The 25,022-nt window shown below is 53.3% G+C and overlaps 1 protein-coding gene across 1 annotated transcript in view; it reads left to right on the top strand.

Moving 5' to 3' along the window:
• The first annotated feature begins 2,780 nt into the window (after positions 1 to 2,780).
• The window catches only part of LOC133352621 (syntaxin-binding protein 5-like), a 35,025-nt gene continuing 12,783 nt past the window's right edge, over positions 2,781 to 25,022 (top strand). Inside the window, 14 exon segments of the mRNA XM_061568380.1 lie at positions 2,781 to 3,120; positions 10,353 to 10,450; positions 12,510 to 12,591; positions 14,151 to 14,254; positions 15,489 to 15,620; positions 15,855 to 15,912; positions 16,941 to 17,024; positions 17,826 to 17,949; positions 19,292 to 19,346; positions 20,848 to 20,999; positions 21,662 to 21,734; positions 23,292 to 23,442; positions 23,902 to 23,966; positions 24,928 to 24,968. Of these exon segments, the coding sequence (XP_061424364.1) occupies positions 3,010 to 3,120; positions 10,353 to 10,450; positions 12,510 to 12,591; positions 14,151 to 14,254; positions 15,489 to 15,620; positions 15,855 to 15,912; positions 16,941 to 17,024; positions 17,826 to 17,949; positions 19,292 to 19,346; positions 20,848 to 20,999; positions 21,662 to 21,734; positions 23,292 to 23,442; positions 23,902 to 23,966; positions 24,928 to 24,968 (1,330 nt within the window). The 5' untranslated portion in view covers positions 2,781 to 3,009.

Raw genomic sequence — 25,022 nt, 5'->3', positions numbered from 1 at the left:
TGAGCACCGAAGCAGCGCTCGTCTTCTGGCTACAGCCCTGAGCCAGCGGTGGAAGTTCCACATCTCCCCGGGGCGGGCGTGAGTCTCTCTGGCCACTGAAGACTTCCCCACGGCGCGACTGCAGAGAGAGAGAGAGTCCGCGCAGTGTTGCCGCTCCTACTCCTCGTTGAAGGAGAGCAGCCGAATGTGGCTTCCCGAAGTGCTCCAAAGGTTTGGTTCGCAGGGCCCCGGGAGCACGACTGTGGCTCGTCAGCTTCAAACAAGTTGACGGCGACTCCGCGCAGAGCACCCACGCGATTCCACACGCGAGATGCGAAGAGGCACACACAGTGAGCCAACAAAGAGTTCTGACTTTGGCACCGCTGGAGGCGACGCAATTAAAAGTGTCCACTAACCCCTTCCCCTCCCGAAAAAGCGAGACGCAGCAGCCGTGGACCTTCTTTCTAATTACAACGCCCACAAACAGTCCGCTGTTTAAGCCGAATTAATGCATTCCGATTTGCCGAGTGAGTATTTCCAGGGCACACGGTTGCACGACCTGCAAAGTCAACATTCGGAGGTAAAGATACACATATACATATAGATAAAAGCAGAACTTCCTTCTGTGTCTCCGCATATAAATATTGTCTTTAGCCTACTGGCCTAATTGGCTTTCCAGACTGATATTACCCATCGGCATTTGTCTAATCAAACAAACTCTGTATCAGTGCCGACCTTCATGGGTCTCATCAGCAGAGTCAGAGCTTGTGCAACAGACATTACTGCGTTCCCAGACGTTATCGGCAGGAGCACTCCGTCTAGACTAAAAGCGACATTGTAGCTAACCTCGTGCATTATTGTGGATCATCGTGGGTAGAAATACATCTAGCACATAACGTATTTGATGAGACCGGAAGGTCGAAATTAGTCCAGAATAGTGGCGAATATTGGCATCAAAAGCCAACAGTTTGATGGACGAATTTTATGTATTCATGGAGACGTCACTTTTGCTCGTATTTTCTTTTACGCATAATGCTCCACGGCAGCTCGTACAATGTAGACGGGGCCTCTATGGCTCGGGGGGGGGGGGGGGGTCATGTCGTAGCCACTGAGCCAGCATCACTGAGACACTGGGTTTGAATGTAGATTTGCCACCTGTGATCAAACCGGGTTCTCAGGTTTGGCGCATTGGTGGTCTCTGCCAGGTCACCAATGACTGCACTAAAATACCTGTGAATTGTTTAAAATGTAAAATGTTTAATTAACTTCTGCTTAATCCAGTCATGCATCAATGTCCGTGTTTATGATTCACTGAAACTGACAACAACAACAAACGTGCACGACAAAAGCGTGCAGTGACGGACGATTCGTTATGACCGGTAACCCTGTAACACCGAGTGAGACGAAGGCGACACGCGGGTATCAGGGGAACGACACCTCGTCACCAGCGACCTCCTGTTGACAATCCGTAAGAGTGAATGGGCTCGAAGGAGAAGCATCGACAGAAGAAAGAGGGACAATGGCCCATGGGCACGGGGGCGGCGATGGAGTGCCGGCCACTCCGAAGGCACGACCGCCGTGGAGATGGAGCGATGGGATCTGGTCGCGTGCAGGAGTGAGACGGACGGCGGCAGCGCCGGAGCGTGTTGGTTCCGCGTGGGGGAGAGACCTGCATCCAGCAGTGGATAGATACATGGCCGCCGATGGTGAATCCAGGTCGAAGGGATTTTTCGCTTTTCCATCGGGACGGGTGACGGGCGGCGAGGCGCTCCCCACGAGCGTCAAGCAGCGCCCTCTCGCGGTGGGGGCGGGTGGCCCATTGGAGCGGCCCCTATTGGAGGGGTCCCATGTTGGAGCGCCCCTATTGGGGGCCCCTATAGGAGTGGCCCCTATTGGGGGCGGCTCCTATTGGAGGGCCCCTATTGGAGCGACCCCTACTGGGTCGGGAACCTTGGAGTGGCCCCTATGAAGGCGACCACTATTGAGGGCGGCCCCGATTGGAATGACCCTTATTGGAGCGGCCCCCTATTGAATTGGTTCTGTGGCGTCATATTTACAGAGCTGTTCCCTGCCTGGAAAGGAGCTCTGCCTACTGTAGTAGTTCATAGAGAGACGAGTCTTGTAGGCTCACGACATTGAGATGACTTCCATAACAACACAACTGGCACATCGATAAAAACCCACACAACGCACGAAATCAAATCTCTCGACCATGTAACCCTCCACGCCGTGTGCCTACCAAGGTGCCGTCTGTGAGATTTATGGGCATGTTTTGAGAGCATAGCAACGGCAAGATAGGTCACTGACTACACCCAGGAATTGGATAAATGGACCCTGGGCTTCAATGAATCACACACAAGCCTTAGAGCCAATAATAAAGCAAAACCTTTCCCATGAAATCTTATTGATATTGCGCCACGTGATAGCACATTTTACAATTCTGGCAATCAAGCATGCAGCAGCAGCAGGAAGTTGTTTTTTTAGCTCTTGCATTTTCTTTTTTATCTCACTCTGGACCATATTGTAAAGCCACTGTCGGTCTCCGCTGCTTCAATAGAGGAGGAACAGGAACAGAAAGACACGAACTCTCTCTATGTGTGTGTCGAAGCAGCAGAGACCAGTCAGTAGCACAGAGACGCGACATTCTTGGTGGATCGCAAACGAGCGTACGCACCTCCCAGCTTAAATTAAACAAAAAGTGTTTTTAGATCCACACACACAACAAAACGCCCAGTTATTTATATATTTACGTTAAAGGGTGTGGTGTTGGTGCCGGTTTTTTGACAAACCGGATTTTTGTTGCTCCTGAGACCCCCCCCTCCCCCGTGGAAGAGGGTGGGTTGGCGCTACCCGGGGATATATTTGCAGCTGACAGCCCGTGGCTGCCTCGCTGTCGGCCCCTGCCTCGCTGTGGTGACTGAACCAGCAACCGCCCGGCGCCGCGCCACTTGCGAAGCGCATGAGTTCGATCGCGAGCTGAGGTCGCGGTTATCCGCAGCGCTGCACGCCCCCCCCCTCCCCCTCGCCGCGATGGCTGCTCGTCGCACTTCTTATTTCGAGTTCGTGACGAAGACCCGGGGACCGAAGGAGCAGGGAGCGAAGGAGCAGGGAGCGAAGGCCGAGGAGCTCCGCGCGTTCAAGGTGAGGGGGGGGAGGGGGCTAAGTCGTGTTTGTTCCAAGTGCCGCTGCCTGTACATCTCCCCCTGCCCGCTGCCACCCTCTCGCTGTGCGTCTGCGTGCGAGTGGGGGAACGGTGGTGTCGCGGTTCGCGTGCCGCGCTACGGACCCCGGCTACCCGAGTTCGATTCCGGCTCACGGCGAACACCCAGTGACGATTATCTGAACCGGTCCTGGGCCCTCCCCTAGGTCGACTCCGCCTCAAATGAGTACCTGGTGAGGTGTGTAAACATCGCCACTGGGGAGACAAAGGCGGGCGGGCGTGGTGCTGACCACCCACCCCCTCGTGTGCCATGCCGGCTTCATAGGTGTGCTACTCGCTAACAGCGTTTGCCCCAACAGTCTGTACAGGCTATACGGGGCATCTTTGTGTGCACAGCAAGGCCACTGCTGGTGGAAGAGCTGCACCATCGAAGCGGCTCTTAAGAGAGCCAGCCCCTCTCTAGCTTTTGCCCTCCTCAAATCAAGGTTGCCCGACTCTTCTTGGGGAGGTCTGCGTACCCACATTTCACCCCACCCACTCGAGCCTCCCGATCGCTGTCACCTGCGGTGATTTGCTGTGGCAATGTTGTTGTCACGACAATGTTGTTGTCACGCTGCCGTGGCCAGGCGGACAACGTGGGCGGGGGGATTTAATGACGTCTAATTGTTTCAGCTGCCGCGCCCGGAGATCGACTCGTTAATGACGTCCACGGGACCGGTGCCGGATTATCCTGTAGCAAAAGTAGCTACACATGTAGCTACGGGCCCCGCACTTTCAAGTGCCCCGCGCTAAATGTTTTCCGATTCAGTGATTCTGCATTTGCTCTATTACTATAGTACTATACCGCCTTCAACTTTTATGAACGACTGGGTGTTTAAGGTTAGCGATTTGTCGTATTATCTGGCTGCATAGCAAATAAAAAATAAAATTACTTTACTATGCAAGTTAAACATGTATGTGTTTTAATATTTACGTTTTTAAAAATATATTTAGGGCCCCTTTATAACAACGTGAGCTACAGGCCCCGCACGAGCTTAGTCCGGCACTGCTACAGACGATCGCCAGGGTACGAGACGGGGGGGGGGGCTCTGGGGTCCTTGTGTAGGCGCCACGTTTAGTGGAGCAATGTAGACAAGTTGGGCAAGAGCTGTGTTGCCGTGCGGACACACCAGTAGGGGGTGGGGGGGACATGTGTGGAGGCGTGTTCGCTGTGGACGGTTAGCAACATTCCAGCAGACGAAACCGACCTCCCAATTGTTGCAAAGCAATGCGACCGTCACATATCCGCCCTGACCAATTCTCCGCCCGGCGTGGAAGAGGAGGCCAAATACCCTCCAGAGGGGATCTCTAAAGGGCTCCCTTCAGTGCAGACCCTTCTGCCAGCAGTGGCGTGAGCAAGACATTGCAGGGCGGCACCTTAACCCCTTTTTTATGCAGGAAAGCCTCACTAACTCACTAAAGTCTAAAGATGTATTTTCAGGAGCGTCCTGCATTAAGATGATTGTCCAAATCCTTATTGAGAGCTTAACAATGCTTGTATATTCGTCAAAATGCATGATGTGTATGCACACAGGCATGCAGCGCGTGCGATTATTTCAACCCCACCATGGCTACCGAAGGGCGATTGGCAACTTTATCACTGCGCTGTGGCAAGTCGACAGCAGTTGTTCTTCATAATGAAGGGTGTGGGGTTAGATCGTGTAAGAGTTAATGTGTCGTAACCCTCCACCACCCGACACAGCCATTAGGGTTTGTCACGTGAGAACAACGCGCCAATTAGTTTACTACTTCAGCCCAGCGGCGTGTTGGAGAGTGAATCCACAACAATTACAATTTGAGTAGTACGACGTTTCGCTGGTAATTAATTACATCAACCAGTATTTTCGGGCGAAGTTCCAGTTGTTCTACGTGAAGAGTGGCGACCGCCATAGGAATGAGGAATTTCCACCACTGTCTGTCAGTGGGGATGAGCACCGCGCCACCCTTGTTTGAAGAGGGATATGTTTGTGTAATTAATGTAAATGTTACCCATTTATGACTACTCACGTAGGCGCATGCATTTGCCTTAATGATATGATATGGTGAATTTAAACAAGTAAAATATTTAAAAATACTTTTAAAAATACGCTTTAATGAAATTTACTGTCCGAGCTGCCCCTCCCCCTGCCTCCTTCCCCCATCGCCCCTCCCCTTCTTCCACATCCCCCGCCCCTCGGCGTGGCTCCCCGAGGCTGGTCGTGACGTAAGGGACCGTGGTGATTGACAGGCAACGTGAGTTGAGCGTCAACAATTAGAGCCGTAAAAAAGATTGTTTAAAAATATTTATTTTTTATTTTCAATTTTAGAATATAGTATTGTCATCAGTATGACATACCTATACCAAGTTTGCAGTCGATACGACATTGAGAATACGGTTGAAATTGAGTTACAAGATTTTAGGATAAATAAAAGCGTGCAAAATGTTTACAAATATATTTTTGGATTTTTTATGATAGAATATAGTATTGTCATCAGTATGACATAGGTATTTCAAGTTAGCACATTGGAAAGTGGGTAAAAATTTAGTTACAAGATTTTTTTTTTTGAGGATACAACAGACGGAGTGAGTTAAATAAAAGCGTGTAATAATAATAGTAATTGGTTTGTACTGCGTGGGCAGTGGGGCGTTTTCGCAGGGCCATTGCCACAACACGTGACACATGAATGTCTAATATTGATGGGCGCCATGCTAGCGAGATGTTACCTACCTCGTCTGGTACACAGGAGGTCGCGGGTTCAATCCCGACCCTGACGCCTGCTGCTGCTGTATATTTATGGAGTTTGCGTGTCTCTCTTCCCGCGGTCGCGTGGATTTCTCTGCGTTAGAGTATTTGGCGGCTGTAAATGTCTACGCGATGGTGACCCACCTCGTTGAGCTATCATTTGTGATTGCCAGGTCGCTTCTGAAAAGGAGCTAGATATGTCCGTGAGCCTTACCTGGTAAAATAAAACATAATTTAGTTTAGGAAAATATATATATTCCGTTTCAAGGCTACAGTGTTTTTGTGGAATGTGCTGAGTTTGATGATTTAAAGTGTAATTAAAAGTGTTTGGACTGGAAGTGATGAATAATAATTGACGGGGAGACAGCCAAGGGAGTGGAACGCATTTTAGAGGAGATGGAGCGGTGAAATCGGTTCGATTGCCAGTGTCAGTTAGTTTTATTAAATCCCACAAATTATTCTGGTGATGCTGCTGCGTTGAGATTGGTGCACAAATGTTGTGGCGCAATTCACGACTCCGGGGCAGGTTGCGGTTAGGGGCTCACGCCCCTAACCTGCGTAGGGGAGAAAATTACACATTACCACGGCAGGGGCCAGTTACATGCAGAAGAAAAGCAATGTTGATTTTCCACAAAATACTACTACTCTTCGTTCCATTAGCTCTGGAGTGGTGATGATGGTGGTGTTGATGGTGTTGGCGACGGGGTTGGCAATGGCGATGATGGTGTTGATGGTGGCAGTGGTTGTGGTGGTGGCGGCGGTCTTGGTGGTGGCGGTGGTGGTGACGATGGTGGTGATTGTGGTTGTGGTGTTGGTGGAGGTGACGATGGTGGTGGTGATTATGGTTGTGGTGTTGATGGTGGTGAAGATGGTTTTGATGGTAGCAGTGGTTGTGGTGGTGGTGACGATGGTTGGGGTGGTGGTTGTTGATGGTGGTGATGGTCCATAATAGAGGTTGATGGTGTTGATGGTGGTTGTAGTGGTGGTCTTGATGGTGGTGGTGGCGAAGATGGTGTTGATGGTGTTTGTGGTGGTGGTGTTGATGGTGGCGGTGGTTGTGGTGTTGATGGTGGACTGGCAAGATGAATCCGATGACTCCTCACTGAAATTCCATTGAAGTGATCTGGGAGAGGGTGGGGGAGGTGTCACAATGGCCGCGTCGGAGCCACCAATCAAGTAACGCCGAGAGTCACCTTTGGTCGGTCCCAGGAAGTTGGACACCAGCTTCGTTTCCCCCGTGGAGTCGGCGAATGTGGATGCTCTTAGCCCAGTCGACGGTGACATGGCCCATTATGAACAAACCTGACGCCGAAACCCGAGGCATATAATTAAATGTTAATGTTGTTAAATGTCACCGGACCTATATTTAAGTGGGCTGCCACGGTAACCTGTTAAAACAGACCTTCGTAAGGAAAACCGACGCCGACCTGTTGGGCCGCCGATGCTCGTGACGAGCTGCGTGGTTATTACTGCAAGCGACGTGCGAGCGATTCGCTCCGCTCACGGGGCCCGCGTCACTTTCTATAAACATTCAGCTGCCTCATCCGGGGGGCAGCTATTACAAGCCGAGCGATTTCGGTGCTGTGAAATGTGCACCTTACAGGAGTTCATAATGGTCATGTCAGGACCACTAAGACAACACTGCTGAGAACCTGGGTTCGAGCCCTGGGTCTGGGTGTGTCTTGCTCTCTCTCAGATGGCTCAATGGTCATGTCAGGACCACTGAGACAGCGCTGCTGGGAAGCTGGGTTCGAGTCCTGGGTCTGGGTCTCCAATATAAATATAAATACAGTAGCTCGTGTATGGCTACGTACAGTGCGAAAGAAGTCCAACCATACAACATTAACAACTGCACTCGCACCATACATAGAATGCAGACAAAGCGCGATAAAAGCCAACGGTGATGACAATGATGATGACGATGAAGATGGCGCCTGCAGCAATGGCTTCTGTGCGACTAATCGCGCGGGATGAGCTCAGCGGAGATGCGAGACGCTCCATCGATCGACTGCGGTACTTTGTGGGCTTCAAATATATTTTTTCTTCTTGTTTCTTTCGGTAAAGTCACGTAGAAGGGAAGTAATAAAATAATAAAAATAAAACATAATAAAACAATTCTCACGACGTTTCGGCTACAACGCAAGCAGCCGTCTTCAGGTGAAGAATGAGACACTACCAAACTAGGAGCTTATATATAAGCTGCATTGGGGGTTGAAGAGCGCCTTAACAAAAAGAATGTGCATGTGAAGAGGGATTTAGCATATTCATGGAAAATGCGTAGGCGTTGGGCGGGGGGGTGTCAAAGTCATATTATGCCCATGCATTATGCAGGATCAGCAGCAACCAAGGGGGGTGATTAAACACAAGATCCAGGTCCGATTCAACACAGTACATAAAATCCGTGATCTGGTACCGTCTGTAAAAGATGTGGTTCCAGACATACAGTACCCTGGCGTCTACAAACTAAGTTGCCTCTGTGGTAGCAGTTACATTGGGGAAACCAAACGACATGTCTCGGACCGCATCCGTGAACATAAAGCTGACCTGAAACACGGTAGGACTAACACCTCAGCCGTGGCAGATCACTGTTACAACTCAGTGGGCTCACATGATATTGACTTCTCCAAGACAGAGGTTCTCTGCAAGCCATCTGGCTATCATGAGAGATTCGTTCATGAGGCGATCCACATATACAAACACAGAGACAACTTTAACCGAGAAGATGGATTCTGGCTCAGCAATCATTGGAAGGACGTAATAAACCATTTCGATACACATTAGGGTGTGTAGAATAATACATAGTGTGATATTAAATGTATAAGATATAGGTTGGTTTACAGCAATACAGTATATAATTTAATGTTGGGTTTATCTATGGCAGTATATAGTACGGTATATGCTCGTGTGATGTAAGAGAATAAGGTTTAGATGGAAGCATATTATATAATTTTTACGAGGTAAAATTGTAATGTATTACTTGCTGTTAGTAACTCAGCTTATTATAGAGTATAGTAAGTATACTGATGGTGCGATGCAGTTTATACTTTAGTTTTTTATGTAGTTTATACTTTAGTTTTCTACGTGGTTGTTGAGTAACTGCAGCTACATATCATTAACATTCCTTTCCTTTGTTACTGCTAATCCCTGCACCCCCCTTGGTTGCTGCTGATCCTGCATAATGCATGGGCATAATATGACTTTGACACCCCCCCGCCCAACGCCTACGCATTTTCCATGAATATGCTAAATCCCTCTTCACATGCACATTCTTTTTGTTAAGGCGCTCTTCAACCCCCAATGCAGCTTATATATAAGCTCCTAGTTTGGTAGTGTCTCATTCTTCACCTGAAGACGGCTGCTTGCGTTGTAGCCGAAACGTCGTGAGAATTGTTTTATTATGTTTTATTTTTATTATTTTATTACTTCCCTTCTACGTGACTTTACCGAAAGAAACAAGAAGATGAATCCCTGCAGTCACGAAAGCTTTAAATCGAAATTCAAATATATTGCTAGGCCCCCTTTTAAAATAGGCGGCAGGCACAAACGTGATCGTGCCAAAGGGAAGGCGTCGGGTCCTCGACGATCTCTGTGCGTTATCCGTGTGCGTGTGCGAGTGAGTGGTAGGTGCGCGAAATCAGCTCTATCGACGATCGTGTTTTGGTTTATGGCATGCGCCATGATTTAAGGGGTCCGTTGTTCCATGTTTGCCGAGTAAACAGCAGCAGCAGAGGGACAGAGACACGAACAGCCCTAGAGTGAGAAATGGCCGTGTGTGATTTATGGTCTCCAAACACTTGAACCCGGCCACACATGAGCAATACAACTGTAAATCGTGATAACCGTGGGCATTTAAAAATAAGATCAGCTCTTCCTGCACTCAGAAATGCACGAGTGCTCATGCTTTTGCATATAAATGACATAATCTCTGGTTTGTTTGCTTTTTTCTCGTGAGCCAAAGATAAAGGTCCCGGTCCGCAATCGCTGACTCACGCGCCCAACTGCAGAGCGGCACCATCCTCACCGTCGTTATGAACTAAGATCCCCCGTGTAGCCTCAACAGACCTTCGGCGAGAGTGCTGTTGGCGGTTAGCACTTGTAAAGGGGGGCACGGCATGCACGAGGGGGTGGGTGGCCTGCACCACGCCCGGCCGCGATGTTTACACACCGCACCAGGTACTCATTTGAGGCTCGGTCGACACAGGGGACTGTCAATGTGTGGGAGAGAGTGTCGTCCCCTCGCACGTGCGGGAATTCTCTCGGTGCTCTGCTTTCCTCCCACATGTGAACACTCATTAAGTGGCTGAAAACCATCTTAATATATTGAGGACCGCAGAGCTCGGGAAATTGCTTGCACTAACAGTCGCCATGACACAGTGAGCACCACCACCACCACGATCGTCAGCGATCGCCGGCGCCGCCGCGCTCACGGTTTTTGCCACGGCTCCCCACAGACGCTGCGCAGCGGCTTCCCATGCCACCTGTCGTGCGTGGCGTACGACCCGGTGCAGCGGCTGCTCGCGGTGGGCACTCGCTCCGGCTCGCTCTGCGTGTATCCTCGCACGCGCCAACACCAGGGCCTGCACACACACCGCGGGTCGCGTGACCCCACCCCTGCCCACGGCACCCACACCGCGGGTCGCGTGACCCCACCCTGTCCACCGCACTACCGATTCGTCGGCAATTTCACGGACGTCCACCCAGCCTCCACAGAGGCTACCAAATGCCTCGGTATCCTCGATATCCACACAGATAACGTTGCAAATGTCACCGTGCATTACGAAAGAAGAATGACCAACATTTAACACAGGCAGGGTGGCTACCTGACTCCGCGGTTGAGGTGAGGGGGGAGAGAGAGGGGGGGGGGGTGTGAGACGGGGTCATGGCGCAAAGCAGAGGCGTCCATGAGATTTCTTGCTCAATTGAGCAAATTCCAAATTCTTGTGGTTGGGTGGCCAACTTATAGCCTGACTACCGCTGTTGACTTTCCCACAAAGTGGTACTACGTTTATTGACCCCGGGATGTATGATGGGCTTAGTTAACTCCCGCAACTGGGACTTTATCTCGTGACCTTCCGATTGCGAGCTGCTCTCTCGCTCTACCAAAGAGCCGCGTGGCTGGCGGGGGGGGGGGGGGGGCGCTGGAGGCGGCAGCCCGAGTCGCTCCGCACTTGAGAGCCCGGTGCCTCGAGTCCCATTCCGGCCGCGGCCGACGTCGGTCGCGAGCAGTCTCAGAACGGGCCCTGGGTGCCCCGCGTTGACCCGCGTGGCGGAGCGTGGAGGAGCGACCCTCGTGAGCGACGTGGCATTTGGAAGATCCTTGTCCCGGCGGTGGATTGGCAGGAGGCCTCGTGGTGCGCACGGAGCGGCACGGGCACCAGGTGGCCGCGCCGCCCTGGCCTGCGAGCGGGCGTTCGCCGTCTGCCGGTCGGGGCCGGTGTTGCTGTTGGTTCTCGCGATGCGTAGACCCAAAGATTGGATTCGGTTTATTTCGGCGGGAAGGTGCCCGAAGAGCTGCCCGTCTCTGCTATTCCAAGGGCGTCCATGACGACTCTTCGCTACGATCGCAGTCGCGCCGTGCGCGAGGCATTCCACGAGTGTCGGTACCGTGTGCATCGCCCACTACCGGAATCGGGGAGCCGGTCGGCAACGCGCGAAACAACCATGGCCGCATCACTTGACGAACAGACTGAAAATAGATGAAGGGATGAACAAAACCGATGACGCCCAACAAAGCGAACGCAACCAGAAAACTGGGAACCCTGGGAGCGACCCACACGGACTCGGGAGAGGAGAAGGAAGGCTGCAGACGTGAGATGTGTATAAGTCGTCAACTCTGCCCTTCGACAGAGGGATACAATGGGGGAAGAAGCCTCCCGGACCAGACGGGATGATTCTGGACACCATCAAAGGAAGCGGGGACCAGCAGTTGCGACAACATTCACTCAACTTTTATTAGTTCGATGGTGAATCCTATTCATCCTCTATGGAATGTAAAGCCACAATGAGTTCCCCTCCACTTCTTCCTGTCCTTGGCAACTTGTTGAGCATCGTCCCGAGAGAGGTCGATCACCGCCACCAGCTCGTCCTTCACGTCTCGCGCCAGGTGCAGGAACGAAATCCCTCGAGCGTGGAATCAAGAGCGGTCCATGGTTCTTCTGTTCACAAAGGGAGATCGGCGCTGTTCTGAACAAAAACGACAAACCCCTCCGCCTCTTGGTCGCTCATTTCATACGGAGGCTTTCACCAGCGAAACGCTTCACAACGGGTCTCTGTGAGGGTGAGAGGCTTATTGCGAGGGGCAGGGTCGGGGTGGGAGGCAGGCCGCATGGGTGTAATGTTAGCCAGAGCTGGAAGCCATCCACCACCGAGTGGTGGAGAAAAAGAAAATCAGTTGACCATGACGGCATTATACGACAGCCGACTCTCGCCATTCATCCTTCACACCCACTGGGACGCTCTGCAACCGCTAGGCTGCATCACCGCCATACCGATTATGATGATGCTGCTACTGATGGTGCTGATGATGGTGATGCTGCTTCTTATGATGCTGCTGCTGATCATGATGCTGCTGCTGATCATGATGCTTGCCGCCTTAACCGCTTACTCAGCTTCGGCCAACCAGGCGTGGAGAGGTTCTGCGAGCACGAGTCGCAGGCCGGGGTCCTTCAGCTGCACTTCCTCGTCAACGAGGTGAGCCCCTCTGCCGCATCCGAGCCGTGCCGAGCCGTGCCCGCGCGGCACCCTCGCCCTACTCCCAGTGGCGGATGAAGCTAGTGCGGGGCCTGTTGCATATGTAGCTACTTTTGCTACTAGGATAAGCCGGTACTGCCTACTACGGGTCGGGTGTTTATTTTTTTTCCACCGACCTGTTCTTTTTGCCGTGCCGAGCCAGAAAACCAAACCGTCGAGAGCCGGCCTCGCTCGGCCGCATCAGGATCCGGCTCGGACCGGCGGTTCATGAACGGTGCGACCATTCGCAGGGCGCAAGGTTAAACTCCTGGTCCCGCGGGTACACCATGTGTCTGTGTTTGTATCTGTGTGTGTACACCATGTGGCTGTGTTTGTATCTGTGTGTGTACACCATGTGGCTGTGTTTGTATCTGTGTGTGTACACCATGTGGCTGTGTTTGTATCTGTGTGTACATCATGTGACTGTATTTGTATCTGTGTGTTGGGGCAGCGCTAGAGTAGTGGTTAGCGCTACGCTGCACTTACCTGGCGACCCGAGTTCGATTCCCGCTCACGGCCAAAATCAGTGACGATTATCTGAACCGGTCTTGGGCCTCCCCTAGGTCGACTCGGCCTCAAATGAGTACCTGGTGCGGTGTGTAAACATCGCCAATGGGGAGACAAAGGCGGCCGGGCGTGGTGCTGGCCACTTACCCCCTCGTGTACCGTTCTAGCCTTCAAGAGGTGCTCGTTAACAGCACTTGCCCCAACAGTTTGGGTAAGGCTATACGGGAGATCTTTGTCTTTGTATCTGTGTGTGCATCTGTGGGAGTGTGTATCTCTGCTATTGTAGTATGGTTCCAGGGAGACTTGACACGTAGTTGGAGGCACACGCTTATTTATTAACACCAGCACGTAACTCGGAAGCTTGCAGTAACTGAAGGGGTATCGGCCCCTTCACCCGTCTAGCTACGGAACACAACAGCTCACAGCTAGCTTACACCTAGGTTACGGCACCCCGAATACCCAGACCCCGCTCTTAGAAGAGCGTCGGTTCTGGGCACTGGGGGCCACGCCGCTGGCTTGCCTGGTCGGTCCTTAAAAGGACAGCGATCCCAGAGAGTTCCAGGGCCGGTCTAGCTGGTCTTCTTTCTTCACTGGTTAACACACTAGACCCCGAGCCCTTCGGCTCACCGCCTTAAATAGCCCTCTCCCCCCTGAGGGGAGGGGCTGTGGGGGATCCCAGCATACGGCGAGGACGTCGCTGCGAGCACCTGCCCCGCGTACCGACGGAGCCACGCCCATTGTGTTTGTTTGCCATCCGCGGCAAGTCTAAATCCGGCCATCCACAACGGCTGTACACTATTATACGAGTCTATACGTGTATCTGTGCATCTGTATCTACTATGTGTGTGTAATATATATAGTATGTGTAATGTATCTCTGTGTGCAGTGGCTGTGTTTGTGTGGCCACCCACCCCCTCGTGTGCCGTGCCGGCCTTCATAGGTGCTGCTCGCTAACAGCACTTGCCCCAACAGTCTGTGAAGGCTATACGGGGGATCTGTGTTGTGTGTCTCAGGGAGTGCTGGTTAGCGTGTGTTCCGATGACAAGCTGCACATGTGGAGTCTGCGACAACACAATCCGGTCCTGGTCCACTCGATCACGCTGGAGCCCAAGGCAAGGTGAGGCTCAACACCGACGGGTAACACGGACAACGATACCCCAGGTAGCCTCTAAACAGACTATCGGGACAAGTCCTGTTGGCGGGCACCTATGAAGGCCGGGGCATGGCACGTGCTGTGGTGTCCTCAGAGCAACTTACATCGCATCTCAAACGGTGGTGAGATGTTGACTACCTCGCCTGGTGTACAGGGGATCGTGGGTTCGATCCCGACCCTGATGCCTGCTGTATATTTGAAGTTTGCGTGTTCTGCCCTTTTTCTCCGGATCCTCCGGTTTTCCCCCTCCACAATTAGAATCAACGTGACGCGTTTAGAACATTTGGCTGCTATAAATGTCCACGCGATGGTGAGCCACCTCATTGAGCTGTCATTTGTGAGAGCCCAGTCGCTTCTGAAACAGAGCTACATAGACCAGTAGGGCCTTACCGGGTAAAATAAAGAACAGTTTATAGTTTTTTATAGTTTAAACATTTCTAAGGGTACCCCCAGTGGCAGCACATGATGACTTGGCACCAGGCCCTACAATCGGGAATTATTCTGCCAGTTCTGAGGCAATGATTGCTGCTGCTAATGCGTGTCGTGGAGCGGTTAGCGCGCTGTGCAACGAACCTGGTGACCCGAGTTTGATTCCCGCTCATGGTCAACACCGGTGACGATTATCTGAACCAGTCCTGGGCCTCCCCCAGGTCGACTCGGCCCTAAAATGAGTACCTGGTGCGATGTGTAAACATCGCCACTGGGGAATGGTGTTGGCCACCCACACCCCCTCGTGTGCCATGCTGGCCTTCATAGGTGGTTACTAACAGCACTCGCCCCAACAGTCTGTTAAGGTTATACGGGGGAATCTTTATCTAAATCACAACTGAGTAATTTGTGGTGTCATTTTCTAATTCGGAAAAATACGTGGACCCTGACGCCCCGACAAGCAATGGCCTACTCAGAACGACGGTCACGGGATCTTTGTAACGTCCACTGCGTAGCAAAGATGGCCGTTGGGCACTTTAAGGGGCAATTGACCGGGGCAGCCTGCCAGAGTCGCACCTCATACCCTCTGCAACGAGCGGCGAACGCGCTCCCGCTGGACCCATCGCGTCATACGCGGCTCGTCCCCTCGTTTCCGGGAGAGAGCCTACCCGAGGCCACTCGAGAGATTTATTTTCAACGACCATGGATTCACTTGGAAGCTCGCCCGCACGACCCTGACAGCGGCCGCGTCCGCGTCGTTGCGTTTCAGCATCACGAGCAGCCACCTGCCGTTCCGGAGCAAGTGGCTGTACGTGGGCACAGCCAAGGGCAACGTGCACGTGGTCGCCGTGGAGAGCTTCGCGCAGTCCCAGTACAGCATCATGTGGAACGACGCCGCGGGGTGAGTACGACGTCCGCTCGCGGGCTCGTCGTCGTTCGCCCGAAGTGGCTGTGGCGGAGTGATACGCGCGTCGCTCGGCATACACGCCACAGGGTGGTGGTGGTGGTGGCGGCATCGTGGGACTGTGAGAGATGGTGATGGCGTGGGGTGGGGGGGGGAAATCTTCATCCAGCAGTGGGTAGATGATGGCTGTTGTTGACAATAACATATTAATAAGATCGTCTTTGATTTTAGGCCTTCTCATCCTGGAGACGTGATTCACATCAGCGAGAATCCTCTCGATGAAGACAAGGTAATCGTCGTTACGCATGGATGACATCGACTAATCGAGTGTTGGGTTAGGGCCAGGTAATGATCCGACCAGATTTGTGTTGTAAGGCCCTCCGCCATCCTATGCAACCAGAGAAACGAAATTGTCACGTGGTGCACAAGCATTTAACAACATTGCAATCATAATTTTACTTCATGGATTTTATTCCGACTTTCCTGGATCCCCCTTCTAAAGTGGCTCAGCGTAGCTTCCAGCGAAACGCCGTGCCGTGTGATTCGTGAGATTGGTTTGCGACAACTCAACGGCTCTGGCCGTGTCGGGTGGTGGAGGGTCTCCCAGATCATCACCCCACATGCGATGAACGACGAGTCGCGATCTTTAGCGTTGAGTTCACGTCGGACGTTGAACGGGTTTGCATTTGAATCGGAGTGACGTTGCTCCCTCCGGCTCCTCGCTTGCTTCACTCTGCTTGGTTACCCAGAAAGGTCTCGACGAGTCCCACGGCTCTTTTTCAGGAGGTGCGTGCACAGCAGGGGGCCGATGATCGCTGTGGTTATTGCCACTGAATATCTTTTCGCGGGTGACATTTTCAACACTTGGCGAATTTAGGCCGTGACGCCGGCGACTGAATGGCCTACGCGCGTAACTCTACACTGAGAGATGTTAGTTACGTTACACACGTAAGGTGTCGTTGTCATTGTTGTTGGACATACACCTACTTGTCGACCCGAATGTGGAGTCGCCACCCTCAATAGCGCTCCGTTGCATTTTCCTGTCGTACCGCGCTGGCTCTTCGGCACGGTGTCCCGACGTTTTGCCGGCACGTGCCGGGGGCTCCTTCCAGGAATCGAACGGGGCAGAGCGCCCACTTTCGCTTCCCGAAGAAACTGCCACAAAAGCGGTGCGGGGAGCGAAACGTCGGGCATTGCCGTGCCGAGCGACGTGCGCGTGGGAGGCAAACACCAGAGCGGCGGTGGCGGCGGCTGTGAGAAGTCGCAGTAGCAGCGGCGGCGGCGGCGGCCGCGTTGCTAACCTCGGTGCGTGTTCAGCTTCTCGTAGGTTATGAGACCGGGATCATTGTGCTGTGGGATATCAAGTCACGGAAGCCTCACTACAGATACGACTGTGACCAGGTACCCTCTACGGCGCCGGTTATACACAAGGTAGTGGGGGCTCGCCTCGAGAGGAGCGCTCTTCACGCTCCGTCCAACGCAGGCGGAGAGCGCCGATGGGTCCCCTCCCTCAGTACATCCGTAACGAGCGGGGATCATGATGACTCTCGCCAAGACAACGATCCGGTGTAAAGCGGCGTTGGCTGTTCGGGACTTTCCCAGATTTCAAAAATTGTCCACGTCGATTTAAATGAGTGGTTCTTAACCTTTACTGCAATCGTAAAAAAAGTACAATGTTAATAAATACTGAGGTTTGATGAAACAAAGTAGTTGTACTGACGTGCCCGTGCTTAATTTGTGTTTTTGATGATTTACCTTCTAAAAAACTCTGGCCACGTCTCGCACCCCCAGAGAGAGCATCTCGCAACCCCAGTGGGTGCACACATTCCAGGTTCAGAAGCACTGAGCTAGAGGATCTATCTGGCGAGTCGCCTGGCCCTGGAGGGGACCGTTGTGGTGGCTTCTTAAGTTGTTGTTCTGGAGACCATCTTCTACTTGGTTAAACACTCAGACTGCCAATTTAGTTTTATTGATTACCACAATCAGAATGTTGATGTATTTGCTACCCTTTCTGTATGTCTCGTACCCCCAGAAAGGGCATCTCACGTTATCCAGGGGGTGCGTGCACCCCAGGTTAACAACCATTGATTTGAAAGGTTGGCTCCAAAACGTGGAGACGGAAACCAGCGTGGAGTGGACTCGAGATGCCTTCTACGAGCGCGTGCGGTTCGTTTCACCTGCGTGTGTTCACCTGTGCCACAGGACCTGCACTCGATGGCTTGGCAGAGCAATGGGGAGCAGGTGGTGTGCGGGTTGGAGGATGGCACCGTTGGCACCTGGAGCTTGCGGAATCCCAGAAAACTCGGCTGCCTAACCATGCCACATGGTACATACCCCCGGTGTCTTTGCGTGCATGTGCATGTGGGTACATGTGCATGTGTGTGTGTTCATAATAAGTAGTGGGGAGCGGTAGTGTAGCGGTTAGCGCACTGCGCTACGCTGCGCTATGAACCCGGCGACCTGGGTTCGATTCCTGCTCATGGCCAACACCAGTGACGATTATCTGAACTGCTCATGGGCCTCCTCGAGGTCGATTCCGCCTCAAATGAGTATCTGGTGCGGTGTGTAGTAAACATTGCTACTGGGGAGACAAAGGCGGTCGGACGTGGTGCTAGCCACCCACCCCCTCGTGTGCCGTGCTGGCCTTCATAGGTGCTCGCTAACAGCACTTGCCCCTACAGTCTGTTAAGGCTACACGGAGGATCTCTGTGCATAATAAAGGTTGTGGGGTTAGATCGCGTAAGTATAAATGTGTCGTAACCCTCCACCACCCAACACAGCCAGTAAGGTGTGTCATGTAAACAACGCGCCAATTAGTTTACTGCTTCAGCCCACCGGTGTGTCGCGAAAAACCACATGTTAGACTGTGCATGTGTGTGTTAAATCACGGTGTGTTAAATCACGGTGTGTTAAATCACGGTTTGTTAAATCACGGTGTGTTAAATCACGGTGTGTTAAATCACGGTTTGTTAAATCACGGTGTGTTAAATCACGGTGTGTTAAATCACGGTGTGTTAAATCACGGTGTGTTAAATCACGGTGTGTTAAATCACTGTGTTAAATCACGGTGTGTTGAATCACGGTGTGTTGAATCACTGTGCTAAATCACGGTGTGGTTAAACACGGTGTGTTAAATCACTGTGTTAAATCACGGTGTGTTGAATCACGGTGTGTTGAATCACTGTGCTAAATCACGGTGTGGTAAAACACGGTGTGTTAAATCACTGTGTTAAATCACGGTGTGTTGAATCACGGTGTGTTGAATCACGGTGTGGTAAAACACGGTGTGGTAAAACATGGTGTGTTAAATCACTGTGTTAAATCACGGTGTGGTAAAACACGGTGTGTTAAATCACTGTGTTAAATCATGGTGTGTTAAATCACGGTGTGTTAAATCACGGTGTGGTAAAACAGTGTGTTAAATCACTGTGTTAAATCATGGTGTGTTAAATCACGGTGTGTTAAATCACGGTGTGTTAAATCACGGTGTGGTAAAACACGGTGTGTTAAATCACTGTGTTAAATCACGGTGTGGTAAAACACTGTGTGTTAAATCACGGTGTGTTATATCACGGTGTGTTAAATCACTGCGTGTTGTGCGTCTGTCTAAGTCGCTACAGGGGAGTGAGTGAACTGGCCGTTGCTTCGTGTGTCTCCCTTCCATCAAGATGCCGAGTGGAGCGGCCCTATCATGAAGGTTGACCACAGGAGCTGTGCGTCTGGGTGAGTGTGGGCCACCACACCCGGAGTCTCTCATTGTAGCCGCGGCTCGGCTCGGGCTTGGCTCCAGCTCAGGTGCGCCGGCTCAATACCGCGCGTGTAACTGCCTGCGTGGACGTGGCTGCTTCATCAACAAATCATCGCCAGAGGAGCGCTTCGAGGCCGAGTCTCCGTGTGTGGATCGCACTCGCGGTTCCATGGCAGCCGATCGCGGCCGCTTTGCCTAACGAGCGTTCGGGAGGCGAACGTTCGTGTTCGCGGGGAGTCGGTGATTGTGTTCACCAGGGAGTTGGTGATTGTGTTCACGGGGAGTTGATGATTGTGTTCACGGGGAGTTGATGGTCATGTTCACGAGGAAGTCTGTGATTGTGTTCACGGGGAGTCGGTGATTGTGTTCACCAGGGAGTTGATGATTGTGTTCACGGGGAGTTGATGGTCATGTTCACGAGGAAGTCTGTGATTGTGTTCACCAGGGAGTCGGTGATTGTGTTCACCAGGGAGTTGATGATTGTGTTCACGGGGAGTTGATGGTCATGTTCACGAGGAAGTCTGTGATTGTGTTCACGGGGAGTCGGTGATTGTGTTCACCAGGGAGTTGATGGTCGTGTTCACCAGGGAGTCGGTGATTGTGTTCACCAGGGAGTTGATGATTGTGTTCACCAGGGAGTTGATGATTGTGTTCACCAGGGAGTTGATGGTCGTGTTCACGGGGAGTCGATGGTCGTGTTCACCAGGGAGTCTGTGATTGTGTTCACGGGGAGTTGATGGTCGGTCGTGTTCACGGGGAGTTGATGGTCGTGTTCACCAGGGAGTCGGTGGTCGTGTTCACCAGGGAGTTGATGGTCGTGTTCACCAGGGAGTTGATGGTCGTGTTCACCAGGGAGTTGATGGTCGTGTTCACCAGGGAGTCTGTGATTGTGTTCACCAGGGAGTTGATGGTCGTGTTCACCGGGGAGTTGATGGTCGTGTTCACCGGGGAGTTGATGGTCGTGTTCACCAGGGAGTTGATGGTCGTGTTCACCGGGGAGTTGATGGTCGTGTTCACCGGGGAGTTGATGGTCGTGTTCACCAGGGAGTTGATGGTCGTGTTCACCAGGGAGTTGATGGTCGTGTTCACCAGGGAGTTGATGGTCGTGTTCACCAGGGAGTCTGTGATTGTGTTCACCAGGGAGTTGATGGTCATGTTCACCGGGGAGTTGATGGTCGTGTTCACCGGGGAGTTGATGGTCGTGTTCACCAGGGAGTCTGTGATTGTGTTCACCAGGGAGTTGATGGTCGTGTTCACCGGGGAGTTGATGGTCGTGTTCACCGGGGAGTTGATGGTCGTGTTCACCAGGGAGTCTGTGATTGTGTTCACCGGGGAGTCTGTGATTGTGTTCACCGGGGAGTCGATGGTCGTGTTCACCGGGGAGTTGATGGTCGTGTTCACCGGGGAGTTGATGGTCGTGTTCACCTGGGAGTCGGTGGTCGTGTTCACCAGGGAGTCGGTGATTGTGTTCACCAGGGAGTCAGTGGTCGTGTTCACGGGGAGCTCGGCAGAGACCAGCGGTGCCCAGAGGAGCATCTTCATCGTCTGCGGCAGCAACGTCCACACCACCGACATGGATTCGGACATCGTGGACTTTGTGATGCTCAGCAACTCCCCGTACGCTGGCGGTGAGGTCGCCACGTGTGTGTGCACGTGTGTGTGTGCACGTGTGTGTTTGCGCGTGTGTGTGTGTGCGCGTGTGTGTGCGCGCGTGTTTGTGCGTGCGTGTGTGTAACGGGGCGGCTAAAACGCAGCGAGTTGGCACAGTGGGGAGCACAGGTGGTGCATATGCCAGTCATCTCGGTCAGTCGACCCATGGCACCTGGGTCTGTTCTGTGACCTCCTTCAACACTTCACGTGTCCTCAGAGTGCACCTTGCACGGAGCAAGCGCTGTGGTGACGTCACCGCCGCTCCGTGGTGAACGGTGGTTGTTGTTGTTGTTTGTTGTGTGTGGGTGGGTGCACTTGTGTGAGCACGCCGCGCTGCGAACCCGGCGACCCGGGTTTCTATTACCGCTCGTGGTCAACACCGGTGACGATTATCTGAACCAGTCTTGGGCCTCACCGCTGGGTCGACTCAGCCTAAAAATGAGTACCCGGTGCGGCGTGTAGTGAACGTCGCCACTCGGGGGAGACAAAACGCGGCCGAGCGTGGTGCTGGCCAAGGCCCACCCCCTGTGCGTGCCGTGCCGCGTCTTCACGGGGTGCCGCTCTCACGAACCCCACTTGCCCACTTGCTCCGACAGTCCGCTGGAGGCTGCGCTGGGGGTTGTTCGTCTTTGCGTTGCAGATTTGCAGAAACCCTTTGCGGTGGCGGTTCTCCTGGAGGAGGAGCTGCTGATGATCGATCTCGAGAAGGAAAGGTGAACCCCCCCCCCCCCTCCTTGCGCTACGCTGATCAGCTCTCGCTGATGGCGAATGCGCAGCTCGGGACGGAGACACAATCCGTTTTCAAAACAATTGGCAGAAACGTGTGCTGTGCCGACATAAAAAAAGTCCATCAACAGTAGTCGTGGTCCGTCTTCTCTTAGGTCACCGTCAGACACATTTGGGAAATTGTGACCTGCTGACAAGGCAGCAGCAACACAGAGAGATGACCACCGCAGACCGGTTTCGTCCTCATTAGGACTCATCAGCACAATATCAGCACCAATGCTCACTGCTGCAAAGTCTGCCGCTGGGAACCATATACAATGTGCAGTCCCAACATCTACTTGGCTCACGCTGATATATATTAACAAAGACAAACATCCCGTATAGTCCTGAACAGACTTTTGGGGCAAGTGCTGTTAGCGAGCAGCACCTATGTCGGCCGGTATGGCACACGAGGGGGCGAGTGGCCGGCACCACGCATGGTCGCCTTTGCCTCCCGAGTAGCGATGTTTACACACCGCACCAGGTACTCAATTGAGGATGAGTCGACCCAGGGGAGGCCCAGGACCTGTTCCGATAATCGTCACTGGTGTTGGCCGTGAGCGGGAATCCAATTCAGTTCGCCGGGTTGGTAGCGCAGTGGGCCACCACTCCCCTCACCATGCACGCGAACGCACTTCCAGATATGTACAGTTGTGCACAGAGAACTATTAACACGCGTACGTACGCACGCACATTCATACACATGCCCGCGCACGCACAGATATAGCACTAAGCCAAACACACATTTGTATAACCGACACACAATGTTACGTAATCGTACACACTGGGCCTGCAATGATGAATGGACTAAAAACCAATGCTACATGCGCCGATGTGGCTGTGGAGACTCGGGTCATAGGGCTGAAAGCCTGGCTTCGATTCCCAAGTGCAGCGTTTTACACTTTTGATTTGGCTAAAATTTCAGCTCTGAGAAAAGAACGAAAAATCGATGTATAATTGTCGTGCGTCACATGATGAACGCTCCTGCTGTTGGTGGCGGGGGCCGGGGTGGTGAAGTGCAGCCCCTCCACGATGTCGACCAAAGGTCACTGGGAAGGGATTCCCGAGGCAGCTCTGTGATATCCACTTGTGTGGAGCGTTCCCTGAACGCGAGGGATCGCGACCGTCGCGCGAGAGAGCTTTTCCAATGGCCTCCTCTTGGGCCGGTGATGACGCCGTGGCGACGTTGACGAGGTTCAGGGAAGAGACGAAAATGAGAAATAACTCCGGCTGTAAATGTCAACTGTGGTCAGCACCCCAGCGGGTCGGTTCAACCTCCCGGCGTGGCAGTTAACTCCCCCCCCCTCCCCCGCCCCCCCGGTGCGGCTGCCTCCATCCACTCCGCACACACACACACGCGCACACACACGCACACATGCACACACACACACGCGCACACATGCGCACACACACACGCGCACACATGCACACGCAGTGTTGTTGACGGACGTGTTGAGTACGTCGCTAATCGCAAGCGCTGCCTCCTCCCACCCCGCTGCCCACAGCTGCCCTGTGTTGGAGAGCCCGGCTTCCCTGAGGCTGCAGCGGCCGGATGTCACCGCCTGCCTGTACTGCTGCCCCTGCTCCCCGGACTTCCTCGCCGCCCTTAGCAGTGCCAGTGGGTCCAAGGCTCGGCAGAGGAGCGTCGGCAGGCAGGTGAGCCGCCGCGGCGATGGGGCTGGCCAGACGCCCCAACCCGGCGAGCGTGCCAACGGCGTGCCCAGCGTTGGCCCCAGGGCTCCACGATTACTGGGGTGGGGGGGGGGGGGGGACATAGGACCCCAGAGCTTGGGGCAATCGTCGGTTGCGACGCTTCTGGCTGCCTCCCTCCCCTCCCGCTCGTCCGTGGTTTTGGCCGCTTCCGTGCGGCGGCTGCGAACGTCACAGACCCAAACGCGATGTGCGTGAGAGTTTAAATGTCAAGTGGAAAGTTTTTATTTAAATTTTTTGCCCCCATTGAGAACTCAAGGGATCGGGGTGCAGTCTCGTTTGCAAGAGTGGTGGTGGTGGAACGCTGTCGTTAAAAAACAAAAACCAAACTGGACGTGACGCAAGATGCGACCGATCTCGTGAAAGGCCTCCGAATGAAACGGGCGCCGTTCTTTTCGCTTGCAGTGGCCGCTACGTGGGGGCAAGCCCAGCCTGGAGAAGCCGGAATCTGCGGAGGCCATCCTCACCGGGTGAGACGAGACATCGGGTCTCCTTCACCCCGTTTGTTCGAGATAGAGACAAAGATCACCTCCCCCCCCACCGCCCAACATAGCCTTAACCGACTGTTGGGGCAAGTGGCGTTATCGAGCGCACGAGGGGGGTGGGGTGGCCAGCAATCCCCCAACCAGGTACTCGTTTGAGGCTGAGTCGACCTAGGGGAGGCGCGGGGCCGATTCAGATAATCTTCAGTGGGTGGTGGGCGTGAGCGGGAATCAAACTCGGGTCGCCGGGCTCATAGCGCAGCGTGCTTACCGCTACACTACCGCTCGCCTAGTACAACACGCTCGCACACACACGCACGTCGGTACGTACGTACGGACCGTTGCCACTCCACTGCTGGACGAGGGGCCTGCCCCCCCCCGGACTGTGCAGGTCGTAGGGGTCAGCTTGACCCCACGTGACAAGCGTTTGTCTGGTGTGGGTCGGTTGAGGGCGGAGGGTGTGGCACAGACGGCTAGACCGTAGAAGTGCAGCACAACGTTGGATTTATTTTGCTGCACTCTCACCTGTTGTAGAGACGCCCGTTAACCGCACCTCGATTGGGAGCATGACGGCACTCGCTGCGTGGGTCGTTGGCGCTCGTGACGAGGGTAGCCGGCAGTGGGACCGGTGGTTGGCGTAGCTGTGGGGACAGCATCGCGCCTGTCTGGATATTCTTTTTGCTTCACCTTGGGGGCTTCATTTCGACCCGTGAAAATGTTTCCGTGCCCGGCACGCCACACGTGGTATGCTGCCAGTGTGGCTCCGGAAGAAGCTCCCAGCGGCGCGTGGAGCAAAACGTCAGACTTCGCTCCGAGCAACGCGGGTCAACATCGCGAGAAACGCACCGGAGTAGCCTCCCGTGTAATTGTGCATCGGTGCATGGTGATAACAACACTCGCAAGAACAATAACACCGCACGTCTGTCTCTGTCTCACATGTCTCACGAAGCCACTCCGATGGAACTCTGAAGATTTGGGACGGATCGGGAGGTAAGTGGGGGGATGATCTCTGACCGTGCGCTCTCATCCGCGTGGATCGCGTTC

The sequence above is a fragment of the Lethenteron reissneri genome, chromosome 5, assembly GCF_015708825.2.
Source record: "Lethenteron reissneri isolate LAM-NWPU_2019-01 chromosome 5, ASM1570882v1, whole genome shotgun sequence".
NCBI lineage: Eukaryota > Metazoa > Chordata > Hyperoartia > Petromyzontiformes > Petromyzontidae > Lethenteron > Lethenteron reissneri.
Note: the sequence above shows the minus strand (reverse complement) of the source record. Positions and strands in the feature narration are given on the sequence as shown.